This window comes from Labeo rohita, chromosome 10, assembly GCF_022985175.1.
Source record: "Labeo rohita strain BAU-BD-2019 chromosome 10, IGBB_LRoh.1.0, whole genome shotgun sequence".
Lineage (NCBI taxonomy): Eukaryota > Metazoa > Chordata > Actinopteri > Cypriniformes > Cyprinidae > Labeo > Labeo rohita.
In genome coordinates this window covers 25,076,376-25,093,179 of record NC_066878.1, presented here as the reverse complement: position 1 = coordinate 25,093,179, position 16,804 = coordinate 25,076,376, and the positions used below count along the sequence as shown (strand labels likewise).

At 30.8% G+C, this 16,804-nt stretch overlaps 1 protein-coding gene across 2 annotated transcripts in view; it reads left to right on the top strand.

The window, feature by feature from the left end:
• The first annotated feature begins 5,104 nt into the window (after positions 1-5,104).
• Positions 5,105-16,804, top strand: part of glis3 (GLIS family zinc finger 3) — a 49,492-nt gene continuing 37,792 nt past the window's right edge. Inside the window, exons 1-3 of one of the 2 annotated variants that reach the window (XM_051121280.1) lie at positions 5,105-5,312; positions 6,819-7,163; positions 13,284-13,452. In XM_051121280.1, the coding sequence (XP_050977237.1) occupies positions 6,890-7,163; positions 13,284-13,452 (443 nt within the window). In that variant the 5' untranslated portion in view covers positions 5,105-5,312; positions 6,819-6,889. Of the gene's footprint in view, positions 5,313-6,818; positions 7,173-13,283; positions 13,453-16,804 lie in introns of both variants that reach the window. The other variant, XM_051121279.1, reaches the window with a different exon arrangement.

Below are 16,804 nucleotides of genomic sequence, written 5' to 3'. Positions count from 1 at the left end.
CATTTTTGTTATTTTTGTCTCAATTGAAAGTTTTTACTTCAAAACAATTTCGTTTTTGAATGATTTAGCCTTTTTAACAAATTGGATGAGTCAATGATTCAATGACTCGTTCATACATAAAAACTTGCTTCATTCCTGAATAAATCAGCCGTTTTGAATGAATCATTTGAACGAATGAATCTATCAATCAATCTAATAATCAATTAATCAATTTTTAAGACAGTGAAATATCACCACCTACTGGTGGTTTTAGCTTCATATTTAAAGTATAATTTCATTTTTACAACATTTCATATTTTTATATTCAATATAATTTGTATTTTTTTTAAATGTCCATTTTCAGTTGATTGGTAACAGCCTTTTAATGTCTTATAATTATTCAAAATACATTTACTGAATAAATGTAAGTAAAAGATGTCATACATTTAAAAAGGTTAGAAAACTTGCCTTTATAAAGTTAAATATGCCACTGGAAATAGATTTTAATTTCACCCCTAATGGAAAAGGTTTCTGTCACTGCTTGTAGGTTTGGGATCATTTTTCTGGTGTTACAGAAATAGCCGTTGTGTCTGAATAAATGCATTAATGAGACTGACGAGAGAGGATGACTCTGATGAAACTACAGTGGTTTTGGCATTAAGTCCAGACTGCAGTTCAATAACAGTGAACACTGTTCTTACAAATGTTTTTCTCATGGACTGACAGGCTGATTTGACTTTTCTAAGCCAGTAGATTAACATTTTAACTATGGAAACTGATTCTGACAAACCTCAGTTTCATTTTACAGTCGAACAATAACACCACCCTGCTGTTTTCCTGGCCAGAATGAAGTGATCACCACACTGCAGTTTCACCTACAGGACCTGTTTGAGACAGTGTGTGTCTGTGCTTCTACTGCCCTCTGCTGGAGAAACAAACACCAACACCACACAGGAGCAAATGTATTTCCATCAAATCCTGTGCTTTCAAATGTCAATTCACATTTTAGGAGTAGTTAAGAATTAAAAGGCTGATATTTTATCAGAAGCATTTATTTATTTATGCATTGCTGATCTTGAATTAGTTTTTTTTTTTTTTTGAGTAAGTTTTGTTTTGTGCTTTTGTGATTTTTGTTAGTTTTAGTTTTTAATATGTCTATTTTTATTTATTATTTTTATTTTTTCAGTTTTAATTCTAGTAAATTTAGTACTCATTTTATTTTAGCAAACAGGCCCGAGGATATTGGTAAAGGCCAGTGTTATTTTAGCATAGTATTTATTAATATTTTAAACTAGCTTTTATTTTTTATTATGCATTTAATGTGTTATTTGGTGTTTCTTTTGTAATTATTTGTGAAGTTTTATTAGCAATTTCTAAATGAAAATTGTTTCAAAGTAAATCCTATACCATTTTTTAATTTATATACTATTATAGTATTTAGTAATATTTTGACATAGCTTTTTTTTTTTTCTGTTTAAGTTTATTTCAGTTTACATTTTCGTAATTTTGCTTTATGCATTTGTCATTTTTATATTTTATATTTTTTTGGGTTATATTTTTATATTTGTCTTTACATTTTTATTTCAGTTTTTTTATTTAATTAATTACGCTACTTTTTTTGTTTTCATGTTTATTTTAGTTTACATCAAACAATTTTGCTTCATGCTTTTGTCATTTTTATATGTTTTTTTTATATTTTATATTTTAGATTTTAGATTTTTTTGGTTATATTTTTATATTTGTATTTACATTTTTATTTCAGTTTTTGATTTAATTCATTGTGTAATTATTTGTAAAAACTTATCAACAACTTAAGTAAAGTAAAGTAAAGTAAAGTAACACCATTTTCGTTTATATTCTAAAGTCCAGTGTTAATTTAGCATAGTATTTATTAATATTTTAAACTAGCTGTTTTGTTTTGTTTTAATTTAAACTTTAGTTTAAGTTTTTGTTATATTATTCTGTGCTTTCGTCATTCCTATTAATTTCTGTTCTTTAATACATTTCTTGATAATTTCAGATTTAGTTTTAGTAATTTCAGTACTTTATTTTATACAGTATAGGCCAGTGTTATTCACATACTATTATAATGTTTATTAATATTTGACTTATTTAAATGTTTATATTTTCTGTTTACATTAAATATTGTAGTTTTAATTTTTTCATTTTTAATTTAATTTTATTTCAGCTTTAGTTGTAATAATTTTATTATGTCAGTACATAATTTAGTTGCAATGGGAAACATACTTTTTTTTTTTTTTTTAATTTTGTCTAATATTTATATTTCAGCTGATCTCAGTTTTTATTTCAGTGAATGAAAGTGTTAGTCCTTTGGCCCCGAAATAATTAAATCTTTCAAATTTCATGTCTATTTCTTTACTCCGGCAGCAGCTAAAGTCTGTGTGCCATTCCAGTATCAGCACTGCATTAGTGTGAACAGATTATTACAGAGCAAAATACAAACGGCCCTAATTATAACACAATGAACGCAGTGAATCGATGCAGCAGAAGTTCAGCGGCCAGTTCTGAGTCACTGACTCACTGTAAACACATTCATCACTTCTTACAGCTTCACGCGAACTGCCATGTCATTTCCACTAGAGGCCAGCATTTAATTCACGTCTGGTCACCCCGAACACCAGAGGACGCGAGACTTGAGATACGCAGACTCCGGCCTCCGCACAAGCATCACAGATCAATCCTGTAATAATACAGGCCTTTATTAGCATTCGTTCCTCTCACGTTCTCAAGTCTCCTGCAGAATAAACAACACTGTTGCCATGACAACAAGCAGCAGAACTCACTGCACAAACACTCAAGTCTGGACTGAAACTCAGGTACAGTATCAGAGCAAATCCAGATCAAACCAGATTTGGGGATCCAAATATAAACTATAATACTGAACAACTATTTTTCTGAATATGGAAGGCTTTGGGTGCCATTCTATAATTTTTGGTGCGTGAACTTTTGATTTTGATGTGCTTTTTATTATAATAAATTGTTCAAATTAATGAAGCATTTCAACTAGAGCAAGGACTGTCATGAGCAATTTCAAGCCAGCAGATGTACACAATGAGATACACCATTACAAAACTAATCAGAACTAGTTAAAATCTCCTACAAACTGATATCACCAAACATCTTTCAAATCAGAGATCACACCTCTGACACGCTCACTATTACACTGCACATACTGAGTTTATTAGAGTATGTTTTACAATACAATACTATGTGGGTCTTTTTACGTCAAAATTTCATGTATAATGTATAAACTTGTGTTGCCTGCCAATTCTTATATTATTTGTGAAATTTATTAGCAATTTCTGAGGGAAAATTGTTTCAAAGTAAATCCTCTACACCTTTATATACTTATATTTAGTACATTATTTAAGTTTCTGTTTATTTCTATTTTCTGTTTTCATGTTAATTTCAGTTTTAGTAATTTTGTTTTGTGCTTGTTATTTTTTTATGTTTCTATGGGGTTTTTTTTCAAATTCTTTTTTATTTAATGTGTTACTGTTTCTTTTGATTCATTTTATTACCATTTATTTATTTATATAGTATATAGTATTTAGTAATATTTTAGAATAAAATAGCTTTTATTTTAATTTTTTCTGTTTTCATATTTATTTTAGTATTTTTGCTTTGTGCTTTTGTCATTTTTATATGGGTTTTTTTTATATTTTTATATTTGTATTTACATTTTTATTTCAGTTTTTGATTTAATTTATTGTGTTACTTGCTGTTTCTTTTTTAATTATTGAATTTTTAAATTATTATTAAAATAGTGAAATTTATTAGCAATTTCTGAGTAAAAATTGTTTCAAAGTAAATCCCACAACATTTTAATCATTTACAAGTTTATATACTTATATTTAGTCCTTTATTTATGTTTCTATTTTTGTTTTCATGTTAATTTTAGTTTAAGTTTTAGTAATTTTGTGTTATGCATGTCATTTTATATTTCTAGGAGGTTTTCAGTTTTGTATTTAATTTAATTTAATGTGTTGCTGTTTCTTTGTAATTATTTGTGAAATGTATTAGCAATTTCTAAATGAAAATTGTTTCAAAGTAAATCCTATAGATTTTTTTTTAATGTATATACTATTATAGTATTTAGTAATATTTTGTCGTAGCTTTTATTTTGTTTTTTTCTGTTTTCGTGTTTGTTTCAGTTTACATTGAGTAATTTTGCTTTATGCTTTTGTATTTTTTTATATGGGGTTTTTATACTTTTATATTTGTATTTACATTTTATTTCAGTTTTTGATTTAATCAATTATGTTACTTTTTTTCTGTTTTCATGTTTATTTTAGTTTACATTGAGTAATTTTGCTTCATGCGTTTTGTCATTTTTATGTTTTTTTTATATTTTATGTTCTTTGGGTTATATTTTTATGTTTATATTTACAGTTTCTTTGTAATCATTTGTGAAGTTTATTAACAACTGAAAATTGTTTCAAACTAAATTCTGCACCATTTTCGTTTATATTCTAATATAGTATTTATTAATATTTTGACATTTATTTTTATTTTCTGTTTTCATTTTAATTTGAGTTTGCATTTTAGTCATTTGTCACTTTGTGATTTTGTCATTTTATTAGTTTTATATTAGTTTAGAAACATAGTATTAGGGGTTTTATATTTTTAATTAAATTCATAGTGTTACTTGCTGTTTCTTTGTAATTATTTGGGAAATTTACAATATCTGAATGAAAACTGTTTCAAAGTAAATCTCGCACCATTTTTGTTCAGTATATAATATTATATTTATTATTTATATTTTCAGTTCTTCATATCTTTTTCAAATTATAATTATTCATTATTAGTTGCAATTTATGAGTAATGCTTCAAAGTAAATCCTACAAATTGTTGTCAGTGTATGTAATGCATTGCATGAATAATTAAACTCCACAATGCACATACTTCCAAAAGTTATTAAACAAGTTACAGTAACACCGGTTCAATTATTAATTGTATTTAAAAGCATATGTGGATCTCAAATGAATCCAAATATGGTGTTTCAGGAGCGTGTCATGATGTAATGCTGCCAAACATTCACATGCTGGAGGTTTCGCGGGGCAAAAGGGCAAAATGAGGCTGATCTACCCGCCCCTGACAACCATCACAAACCCACACACAACAACAGCAGCAGCAGCAGCAGCAGCAGCTCACATTCACTCACCATGAAACCAAACACGCTTTAAACACGACAAACTCGGCTCAAACTCAGCCGTAATGCGGGAAAGAACGCGCTCCCGATGACGTCACCGCGGCAGAAGTTCGTCTGAAGCGCTTTATTTCACGAAGGTGACATGACGACACTGTAACAGGTGAGTTTACCTGCACTGAGCGAGACTAGTGACGTGATTCATCACTGACTGTCGGAAACATGAAACGAGATCGATAAACTTGTTAAAACGTTTGATTAATTGTATTTGTTTCATGGACGAACGTGACTCGTGAATGTGCGATTTTACATTGTCACCATATGTTTGTTTTACATTACTGATTTTATGATTTTTAATAAACATTAAGCGCAAAAATCATTTAATAATAGCTTATAAAGGACATCACGACGAAATCTTGAAACATATACACTTACCAGTCAAAAGTTTTGAAAAGGAAGATTTTTAATGTTTTTTAAAAGACTTTTCTGCTCACCAAGCCTGCATTTATTTGATCTAAAATACAGCAAAAACAGTAAAACTGTGAAATATTTTTACTATTTAAAATAGCAGTTTTCAATGTGAATATATGTTAAACTGTAATTTATTTCTGTGATGCACAGCTGAATTTTCAGCATCATTACTCCAGTCTTCAGTGTCACATGATCCTTCAGAAATCATTCTAATAATGATTTGCTCCTCAAAAAACATTTCTGATTATTATTATTATTATTATCATCATCATCAATAGTTAAAACAGTTGAGTAATTTTTTATAACATTATTTTTATTTATTTATTTATTTATCTATTTATTTATTTATTTAGTAACATTATACACTATACCATTCAAAAAACTTGGGAGTCCGTTTTTTTTTTTTTAATAAATTAAATAAATTAATACTTTCATTTAGCAAGTATGCTTTAAATTGATATAAATACATTTATAATAAATACTGTTCTTCTGAACTTTCTATTCATCAAAGAAACTTGAAAAAAATCTACTCGGCTGTTTTCAACATAATATTTATTTATTTTAGTAGCAAATCAGAATATTAGAATGATTTCTGAAGGATGGCATGACATGATGCTAAAAATTCAGCTTTGAAATCGCAAGAATAAATTGCATTTTTAAAATATATTCAAAAATATTTTTAAAATAGTAAGAATATTTTACAATATTACTGCTTTTGCTGTATTTTGGATCAAATAAATACAGGCTTGGCTTAAAAAATAATTAAAAACTTCTGAGTGGTAGATACACTACTGTATTTGACCCACAGTTGAAATTAAAAATATGAATCTAATGTTTTGATTATTTTTGGTGCTGTTTAGCTCATCATGTGTTTCAAAACACTGATTAGTAAGTGACTAACCCAACTAGTCAATTTAAAGCAACTTCAGAGAACCTCAATAGCCAAACATAGTTCCCCTGAAAACAAGTACAACGATGCTCTCAGGTAATACAAAGGTACTTTTAGACACTCTTTTACCTTCTGTAGTAAAGTTGGATTATATTTTAATTCACACACAGTGCAAGGAGCAATTCGTACTTCATCTGATCCTTAAGACTGACTTATGTAATCTTATTGAAGTCAATGTTTTGACTTAAAAAAGTTCAAATGTATGCCACTAGATAAAATATTTTCTAATCTATGTTTAATGTTCATCAGGCGATTGAAACCACGGCTCAAATCTAAATCCGAACGCTCGAGATGATGTTCTGTGTCGACCAGTGACGGACATGAACGGGAAAGGCTGTAACTTGATGGTTTCTCCGTCCGGTACAACTCAGGTGCCTCACCTGAGGGTCCAGACGGGTCACTCCTCTTCTCCGTCGCTCCATCCCGACACCGCATCAGGAAACCCGGCCCTCCTTCCCACGCTGAGTCTCCGCCGGCAAGTTCTGACCAATGGGAAGCTGGGCTTTCCGCAGACGTCGCGACATCAAGCCCCGCCCCTTTCGCTCCCAGCACCCTCCTCCAAACAATCAGTTCGACCCAGCTGCCAAGACAATGGTACGAAAGGTAAACAAGAACAAACGTCTCAGGTTTTAATGCAGTGAATTTGCTACAAGCCATGCTTGAAAGAGCAGCCGCTGTTCATAATTTAAAAGGGAAAAGAGAAATAGGCCATATCTTCATGTCTGAGCTCCACTCTACCCATAATGCTCAGCTCAGTGAGCCAGAACACGAGACATGATGCTTTGAATTAGATAGGGGACTATTGAACATCCCCTACGCTATTTAAACAGCACTTCCAGCCTTCATTTTGTCTCAGACTGTCAAAAGCAAAGACGTGCATTTTCATCACAAGCACACTTAATCATTCCTACATATATGCAACAGTTCAATAAAGTCAGAATGAAATCAAAATCTAAATTTGCTTTCTAAATCCTAGAAAGCAGCTGACATCAAGGCCTCCAAATTTTCCAACCAATTAAATAATAAAACTAATTTCAAAGTGAGTTTGAAATGCATTTTCCAGTGGTGCTTTATACAATGTAGCACTTTATAAAAATAGTTTCAAAGAATCTTCACGGCTATAAACAGAAAAGTAAGTGTGTTGTAAAATCCATCAATTATGAAACACGTACTATTAATATTTGACATGCATGCTCATAAAACTGAGAGAAAATGTTTTGTTGTTCATCAGCATTCTCTGAATGTCGTTATAATGATATTTGAACTTGAACGTTCTAATAATGTGGAGAAAACAATTTCAGAATTTGTGCTTTATGAATATTCTAAAAAATGTGTTTGGAAGCATTAAATAACATTCTAAAATGGAATAATAAAAATAAACATTCAAAATAACATTCTGAGTGAAAAATTTGATACAAGGGCATAAGAAACATTTTTGTAAGTGTTAAATAACATTGGAAGCATTTTGAAACAATGTTCCCACAATATGTTTTATTGAAAGGTCCCAGGTGAATCTGAAAGGTCATACATTTAATTATTTGAACATCATCTGTTCTCGTCCTCCCCAAAACCACATTGTACTGATTTCAGGGTTCAAACAGATAGTGTAAAATGAAATTTCAGGACTTTAATGAATTTTTCAAGTACTACTTTTTTATTTTCAGAGACTTCAATCAGAGATCTCACTTAGGTCTTCTATTTCAAATTCTAAAAAAAGAGAAATACTAGATAAAATATACTAATAAAAAATTGCAAAAATTACACTTTTACTAAAGAAAACCACAAATAATGTTCTTAAGGGATTTGTATTTGTGTATACTTTTTTCCCCTTTGTTTTGGTTTTATTACTGTATTGCCTTAATGGTTTGATGTTTTCTACTATTTAAGAAAACAAACTCTTAAAGATTCACAAAATTGCTCCAAAATCACGATATGAAACAAATGATTTACAAACCCGCACCAAAGTCCCGATCTAAATCAAATCATTTGCGATCTGTGCTACGAAGATCCAATCTGAATCACAAGATTTGCAAATCCACTCTGAAGTTCCAGTTTAAATAAAATAATTCACAATCTAAACTCTGAAGTCCCGATCTAAATAATAATGATTCGTGAACCATCATTTCAGATCAGGAGTCAGATTGAGAATTATTTGGCTTGTGTTGTGTGTCGTAAATCATTTGATTTGATTATTCAATTCGCAAAATGAATCACAAACCCGTTCCGATCTAAATCAAATGAGTTACGATACACAATATGAAGTCCCAATCTAAAACGAATGATTCACTATACGTGATCCGATTGGAGAGCTCGAAACAGTGAATCATTTTGCGACAAGTATGTTTAACTGATTCAGAGTTTCGAAAAGCTCAGTTTCATCCATCACTACATGCTTTTTTAGAATCGTTACAAGTGATGTTGAAATGAATGAATGGCTCTTTTAATTTGATCTGGTTTTTGCTAGTGAATCACTTGAAATGAATGAACGAAGTCACGAGTTTGAATCAATCTAAGCGGTTCCAGTGTAAATGACTCGATTGATTTGATTTGTCTGTTCCTCTTTTTGCGTCTTCAGCCATGTTAACACGACACTGTCAGTACTACTACTTGCTTAGCTCAATTGGTTTCCGACATTAACTGAAATAAGCAAAAAAGATGCTTTTTTGAATTGAGTGAATTTTGCATGAACACTTATACACTATCTTTCAATAATTCAAGCACTTTTCAAGTACCTCTTCAGGAATATTGCTACTTTCATGGGTTTTCAAGGCCTTAGATTCAAAAAGTCGAATTCAAGTACTTTAAGCACCTTGTACAAATCCTGTGATTTACATACTGGTTTATACTTCAATAGCATCCAGCAGCTCCGACCATGTTTTCGCTCAAAGCCCGGCTCTCATATTTTTGATGATTAACCAAGCAGAAAGCTTGTACCCAAATGAGCCATGGAACCAAAGCAGAGAGAGAAACTCATTAGTACTTAACAGAGCAGAAACGCTTCCTTGGCTTTACGGGTTTGTTATAGGAATTCCATGACTATTCATGTGTTTCTGTTTGAACAAGACCAAAAATATCACATTAGAGGACAAAAGCTCTGGTAGTCCACACAAAAATGCTGAAAGATAGTTAGGTTTCATTAAATGTTAATAGATTTTAATTTTCACTAACATTACTGATTGATTTGTGATTTCAAAACTAACTAGATAAAAAAGTTTGTCAAGACAAACTTGAAGCTGGCTTGAGAAAGCTGGACCAGAACGTTTGAAAGGTTTAAAAAGTTCAATAAGTTTTAAAAAGTTTTACGTTTCATGGTTTTCAGTCTGAAATAGTTTGAAGTTTAAAGTAGTTTTAAAAGATTAAAGTTTGAATGTTTTGAAGGCAATACAGTCTGTCAGAGATAGATGGATAGATGGCATGATTAGCATGCTACTACCATGTTGCTAGCATGACTAGCATGCTATTAGCATTTTTGCTAACATAATTAGCAAGTTACTAGCTTGTCTCTAACATGATTAGCATGTTACTAGCATATTGCTAGCAAAATTTGATCATGATTAACATGTTACTAGCATGTGGTTAGCATGTTTAGCATGTTACTAGCATGATTAGAATGTTTCTAGCATGTTATTACCATGTTTCTAACATGATTAACATGTTACTAGCATGTTTGGCATGTTACTAGCATGATGTGCAAGTTACTACCATGATGCTAGCATAATTAACATGTCACTAGCATGCTGCTAGCATGATTCTAACATGGTTAACAAGTTACTAGCATGTTGCTAGCATGATTCTAGCATGGTTAACATGTTAACATGTTTCTAGTATGATTAGCATGCTACTAGCATGTTGTCAGCATTATTTGCAAGCTGCTAACACATCACTAGCATGATTCTAGCATGTTTATAGCATTTTGCTAGCTTTAACATGATTCTACCATGTTAGCATGTTGTTAGCATGTTTCTAACATGATTAGCATGTTAATAGCATTGCTAGAATGATTTTAGTATAATTAGCATGCTACTAGCATGTTGTAAGCATTATTTGCAAGTTACTAACACATTACTAGCATGATTCTAGCATGATTAGCACGTTTCTAACATGTTACTACCATGTTTCTTACATGATTAGCATGTTACTAGCATGTCGTTAGCATGATTAACAAGTTACTACATGTTGTTAGCATGATTACCATGTTACTAGCATGATTATCATGCTACTAGCAAGTTGTTAGCATTATTGGCAAGTTACTAGCATGTTATTAGCATGCTACTACCATGTTTCTAACATGATTAGCATGTTACTAGCATGTTGTTAGCATGATTAGCAAGTTACTAGCATGTTTAGCATGTTACTAACATGTTGTTAGCATGATTAGCATGTTACTAGCATGTTACTAGCATGTTGTTAGCATGATTAGCAAGTTACTAGCATGTTACTACCATGATTAGCATGTTACTACATGTTGTTAGCATGATTAGCATGTTACTAGCATGTTACTAGCATTTTGTTGTTAGCATGATTAGCATGTTACTAGCATGTTACTAGCATGTTGTTAGCATGATTAACAAGTTACTAGCATGTTACTACCATGATTAGCATATTACTACATGTTGTTACCATGATTAGCATGTTAGTAGCATGTTGTTAGCAAGATTAGCATGTTACTAGCATGTTACTAGCATGTTGTTAGCATGATTAGCAAGTTACTAGCATGTTACTACCATGATTAGCATGTTACTACATGTTGTTAGCATGATTAGCATGTTACTATCATGTTGTTAGCATGATTAGCAAGTTACTAGCATGTTACTACCATGATTAGCATGTTACTACATGTTGTTAGCATGATTAGCATGTTACTAGCATGATTAGCATGCTACTAGCAAGTTGTTAGCATTATTGGCAAGTTACTAGCATGTTACTACCATGATTAGCATGTTACTACATGTTGTTAGCATGATTAGCATGTTACTAGCATGTTGTTAGCATGATTAGCAAGTTACTAGCATGTTACTACCATGATTAGCATGTTACTACATGTTGTTAGCATGATTAGCATGTTACTAGCATGATTAGCATGCTACTAGCAAGTTGTTAGCATTATTGGCAAGTTACTAGCATGTTACTACTATGTTTCTAGCATGATCAGCATGTTACTAGCATGTTTTTAGCACCATTAGCATGTTAGTTTAGTTTGAATGAGTTTGACTGGATTAGAAATTATATAAGGGAGGTCTGATTTAGTCTCAAGGGATTCTGGGAGTTTTGACAGTTACTGTGCGTTCACACCAGACGCGATTCGCGCTATTCGCGCGTAGTTGGACACTTGAACATTTTGAGTTTACTCGCTTTATTCGCGCGTGAAATTCGCTTCACAACAGACACGAATTCGCGTCATGGGAGGGTCTTCTGCCAGGCATAACTCAGAATAAGCTCAATTTGCCAGCTTTAGCTAGCTTGTAGTCTCAATATATATATAAATATATATAGCTCAAATTGAGTAAAGTGTGAAAATTGAGTTTTTTATAACTTACCAGGTTGTCCGACCCTCTCGCTCACTTTCTTCCAAGATCCTTTTTATTCCTGTTTTTATAGAAGTATGAAGATGTATCGTACAGCTCCGGGTGTCCACACACAGCGATAATGATTTTGTCCTCCATTTTTGCTTGGGATTTCTGCCTCCGCTCGCTAATCACGCCACTACTAGAGCAAGCTCCTGATTGGTTAACGCGGCGCGAATATTCGCCAAAGTTCAGATTTTTCAACTCGCACGTCAAACGCCCAAAACGCTCCATTCGCGCCGCAGGATGTCTATTCGCGTCTTTGCATTGACTTAACATGTAAATCACTCGCGCTTAACGCTTCATTCGCGTCTGGTGTGAACGCACCTTTAGAGTTTCGGCTCATTTGAACATTCCGTCAATGTAAGTCTATGGGATTTTTCCCAGTTTTAATCGTCATTTTTAGGAAAATCTTAAGTCTGATCAGTTAGAAAAGATACAGCACACTTGGTCGGATCAGTCTGAAGATCTGGGCTGAGTTTGGAGTTTGTAGAGTTAAAGCTCTAGAAGGAGTAGCATTTTAGTTTCAGAGGAAGAAAAAGAAGTTGTTTAAATAGCATTTCAGTAAGTTGGCTTTCTCAAGCCAACTTAAATATTACAATTTGCAACAACAACACTCAAGCAAAGCATTAAAAGACACCGTTATTACTGATCCCCAAACAGTACTGAACCACTGCACTTTGCAAATGATCTTGAAATCTTAGTGCAATCTTAATGTGTAATTTGCAAACATAAGTAGTTCTTGTGAACTTCTAATGTACACTATAAAAAACAGTAAAGCTAGAATAAGCAGTACTGAGTAATCAAGATACGCGTCTGAACAGACCAATCATAGTCCTGTTATGCGGTACAAGGAAGGAAAATAAGTGTGTCTCCAGGGCACAACCGCCTCTGATCTACTGGAAACGCCGCGCTTGATTATTAGTTCTCTGCTGGAGACTGGTTTAGAGTCTTTTAGTGCCAGTTTTTCCTGCTCTTTAATGGCTGGATTTTATTCTGACAGTCTGAACTTTAGTATTACGTGACTATGCAGAGACTTTTGAGAAAGTTTGATTTGCTCTGCAGCTTTTACAGGAGATTTTATAGAAAGCAGGAGAAGTGAATTATCATTATTGAATCATAAATGAATGAAACGTGGCTTTTTCCTCAGGTTACTTGTCTTTGGGGACGAACGGAAGAGTGTTTGGGCCGTGCGGCGGATCGAACCTGCAGGTGTCGAGCAACGCCATGCTGGTTCAGAGTCTGGGTCCGGTTTCTCCACAAACTTCAGTCCAAAACGCTCCACCTCATTCACTCGCTCTTCCCTTCACTGATGCCAGGTACACATCCTCACACACTTACAAATAAAGAAGTTTCATAGTGATCTAATAGAAAAACCATTTTTGGTTAACAAAGAAACTTTCAGTGGTCATTTCTTAGAAGAACATTTTAATAACCTAAATGCCTTGAAAGATGATTTTCTCAGTATTTTGATTTTTTTGCACCCTCAGATTCCAGATTTTCAAATAGTTGGATCTCAGACAAATATTGTCCTATCCTAACATCAATGAAAAGCTTATTTATTCAGATTTCATGATTTCAGATGGGAAAAAAATGACCCTTATGACTGGTTTTGTGGTCCAGGATCACATATACATTTTATGTATGTTTACATGGTACAACAAAAGCATGCATTGGCTGTCAAAGGCCAAAAAGTACCATATAAATAGTCAATTTGCAGTATATTCAAAGTGCAAACAGGTCAATATTGTCATTATCCACTGAAAAGCTTCCCTTCTAGCAAACGCTCTCAAATATCATTCATGCTTCTGTATATTCAGACTAGGCATGTCATTATTTACTCACCCTTATGTTGTTCCGTGACTTTCTCTCTTTCTTCTCCTCTGGCAAAGATCTGAAATAGACTACAAAAAAGGTCATGTGGAGAAGAAATGACATATAGAAAAAACATTGCTGCAAATAGCATTGGTCGACTCTTCCCGACTCTTCCCTTCTGTAAATATATCAAAACTTAATGTTTGATTAGTAATATGCATTGCTAAGATCTTCATTTGGACAACTTTAAAGGTGATTTTCTCCATATTTTGATTTTTTTTTCACCCTCAGATTCCAGATTTTCAAATAGTTGTATCTCGGACAAATATTGTCCTGACAAATCATACATCAATGGAAAGCTTATAAAAAAAAGTTATGTAAATGTTAGGATATTGCGTAATAGTTATATAAATGTTAGAACAAAACGTTCTTGAAGTAATGTTGACAGAAGGACAGTTTTTGAAAATGTTGATATCAGAATGTTTTGTTATTTGTACTTGAATATTCAAAGAAATGTTTTTGTAACCTTTAAATAACGTTCTAATCATGGCAAGAAAACATTGTAATATTTGCACAATTTTAAAAATAAAAGTTCAAATGTTTTATTTTGGATGAAAAAGTTAGCAGAATGTTATAAGAATGTTTTTGTAACCTTTACATAATATTGTAATCACAACAAGAAAACTGGGCATGCTAATATGAAAAATAAATGGTCAAACAACATCACATTTTGGGTGAAAATAATGTCAGTAGAATGTTGTAAGAAACATTTTTGTAACCAATAAATTAATCTAGAATTAGGACAAGAAATTTGGACAATTTAAAATTGTACAGACATTTTTAAACAGTGTTCCCACAATGTTTTTATATCTTACATTTATTATTTATATTTATTTATTATAATAAAATTTTTTCGTAATAATAAAATTAGTAGAATGTTGTAAGAAACCTTTTTGTAACCTTTAAATAACATTCTAATCTCAACAAGAAAAGTGGACATTTTAACGTTTGCAGAATATTAAAAATAAACGTTCAAAATAACATTGTATTTTGGGTGAAAATAATGTTAGTAGAGAAACCTTGACATTTTTACATTTTTTTTAAACAACGTTACCACAATGTTTTTATAACCTAAATTTGTTATTTATATTTATTTATTATTGTTATAAATCTTTTTCATAATAATAAAGTTAGCAGAATGTTGTAATAAACGTTTTTGTAATCTTTAAATAACATCCTAATCACAACAACAAAAGTGGACCTTTTATATGAAAAATAAATGGTCAAATAACATTACATTTTGGATGAAAACAAAGTTAGTAGAATGTTGTCAGAAACCTTTTTGTAACATTTAAATAACATTCTAATCACACCAACATTTCTGGACATTTTAACATTTGCAGATTATTAAAAATAAACATTTAAAATAACATATTTTGGGTGAAAATAAAGATAGTAAAATGCTGTAAGAAACATTTTTTATAAACATTTCATTACTCTATTTTAACATTTACAAACATTTTAAAACAATGATCCCACAACGTTTTTATCATTTATATTTATTTATTATTATAATTATTATTTTTTTCATAATAATAAAGTTAGCAGAATGTTGTAATGAATATTTTTGTAACCTTTAAATAACATTCTAATCAAGAAACTAAAACAAGAAAAGTGGACATTTTATATGAAAAATAAATTGTCAAATAACATTACATTTTGAGTAAAAATAAAGTTAGTAAAATGTTGTAAGAAATCTTTTTGTAACTTTTAAATAACATTCTAATTACAACATTTTTGGACATTTTAATGCTTGCAGAATATTAAATAAAATATTCAAAATAACATTTCGTGTGAAAATAAAGTTAGTAAAATGCTGTAAGAAACATTTTTTATAAACATTACATTACTCTAGAATTAGGACAAGAAACTTGGACATTTTAATATTTTACAGACATTTTAAAACAATGTTCCCAGTATTTTTATAAACTAAATTTGTTATTTATATTTATTAATATTATTATTAATAATCTTTTTTCATAATAATAATGTTAGCAGAATGTTGTAAGAAAACTTTTTGTAACATTTAAATAACATTCTAATCACAACAACATTTCTGGACATTTTAATGTTTGCAGAATATTAAAAATTAATCAAAATAACGTTGTATTTTGGGAAATATGTGTATATATATATATATATATATACACTACTGTTCAAAAGTTTGGGGTCAGTAAGACTTGTAATAGTCTTTAAAGAAGTCTCTTATGCTCATCAAGGCTGCATTTATTTGATTAAAAATATAGAAAAAATATTGTAATATTGCAAAATGTTTTTACAATATAAAATAATGTTTTTTATTTTAACATACTTTAAAATAGAATTTATTCCTGTGATGAAAAGCTGAATTTTTATCAGCTGTTACTCCAGTCTTAAGTGTCACATGATCCTTCAGAAATCATTCTAATATGCGGATTTATTATTAGAATGATCAATGTTGGATAATATCAACAGTTGTGCTGCCAAATATTTTTTGGAACCTGTGATTTTTTTTTTTCAGGATTCTTTCATGAATAACAAGTTTAAAAAGTACAGTGTTTATTCAAAATATAAATATTTTATAACAATGTAAATTGTTTATTATTAACTTTTAAGAAACTTTTAATTATTAACTTAATACATCCTTGGTGAATAAAAGTATTAATTTCTTAAAAAAAAAAAAAAAAAAAAAAGAAACAATAAAAATGTACTGACCCCAAACTTTTGAACGGTAGTGTATATGTATATATATATATATATACACACATATACATACATATAATGTATAATAAATAACACTTTAATCACAACAACATT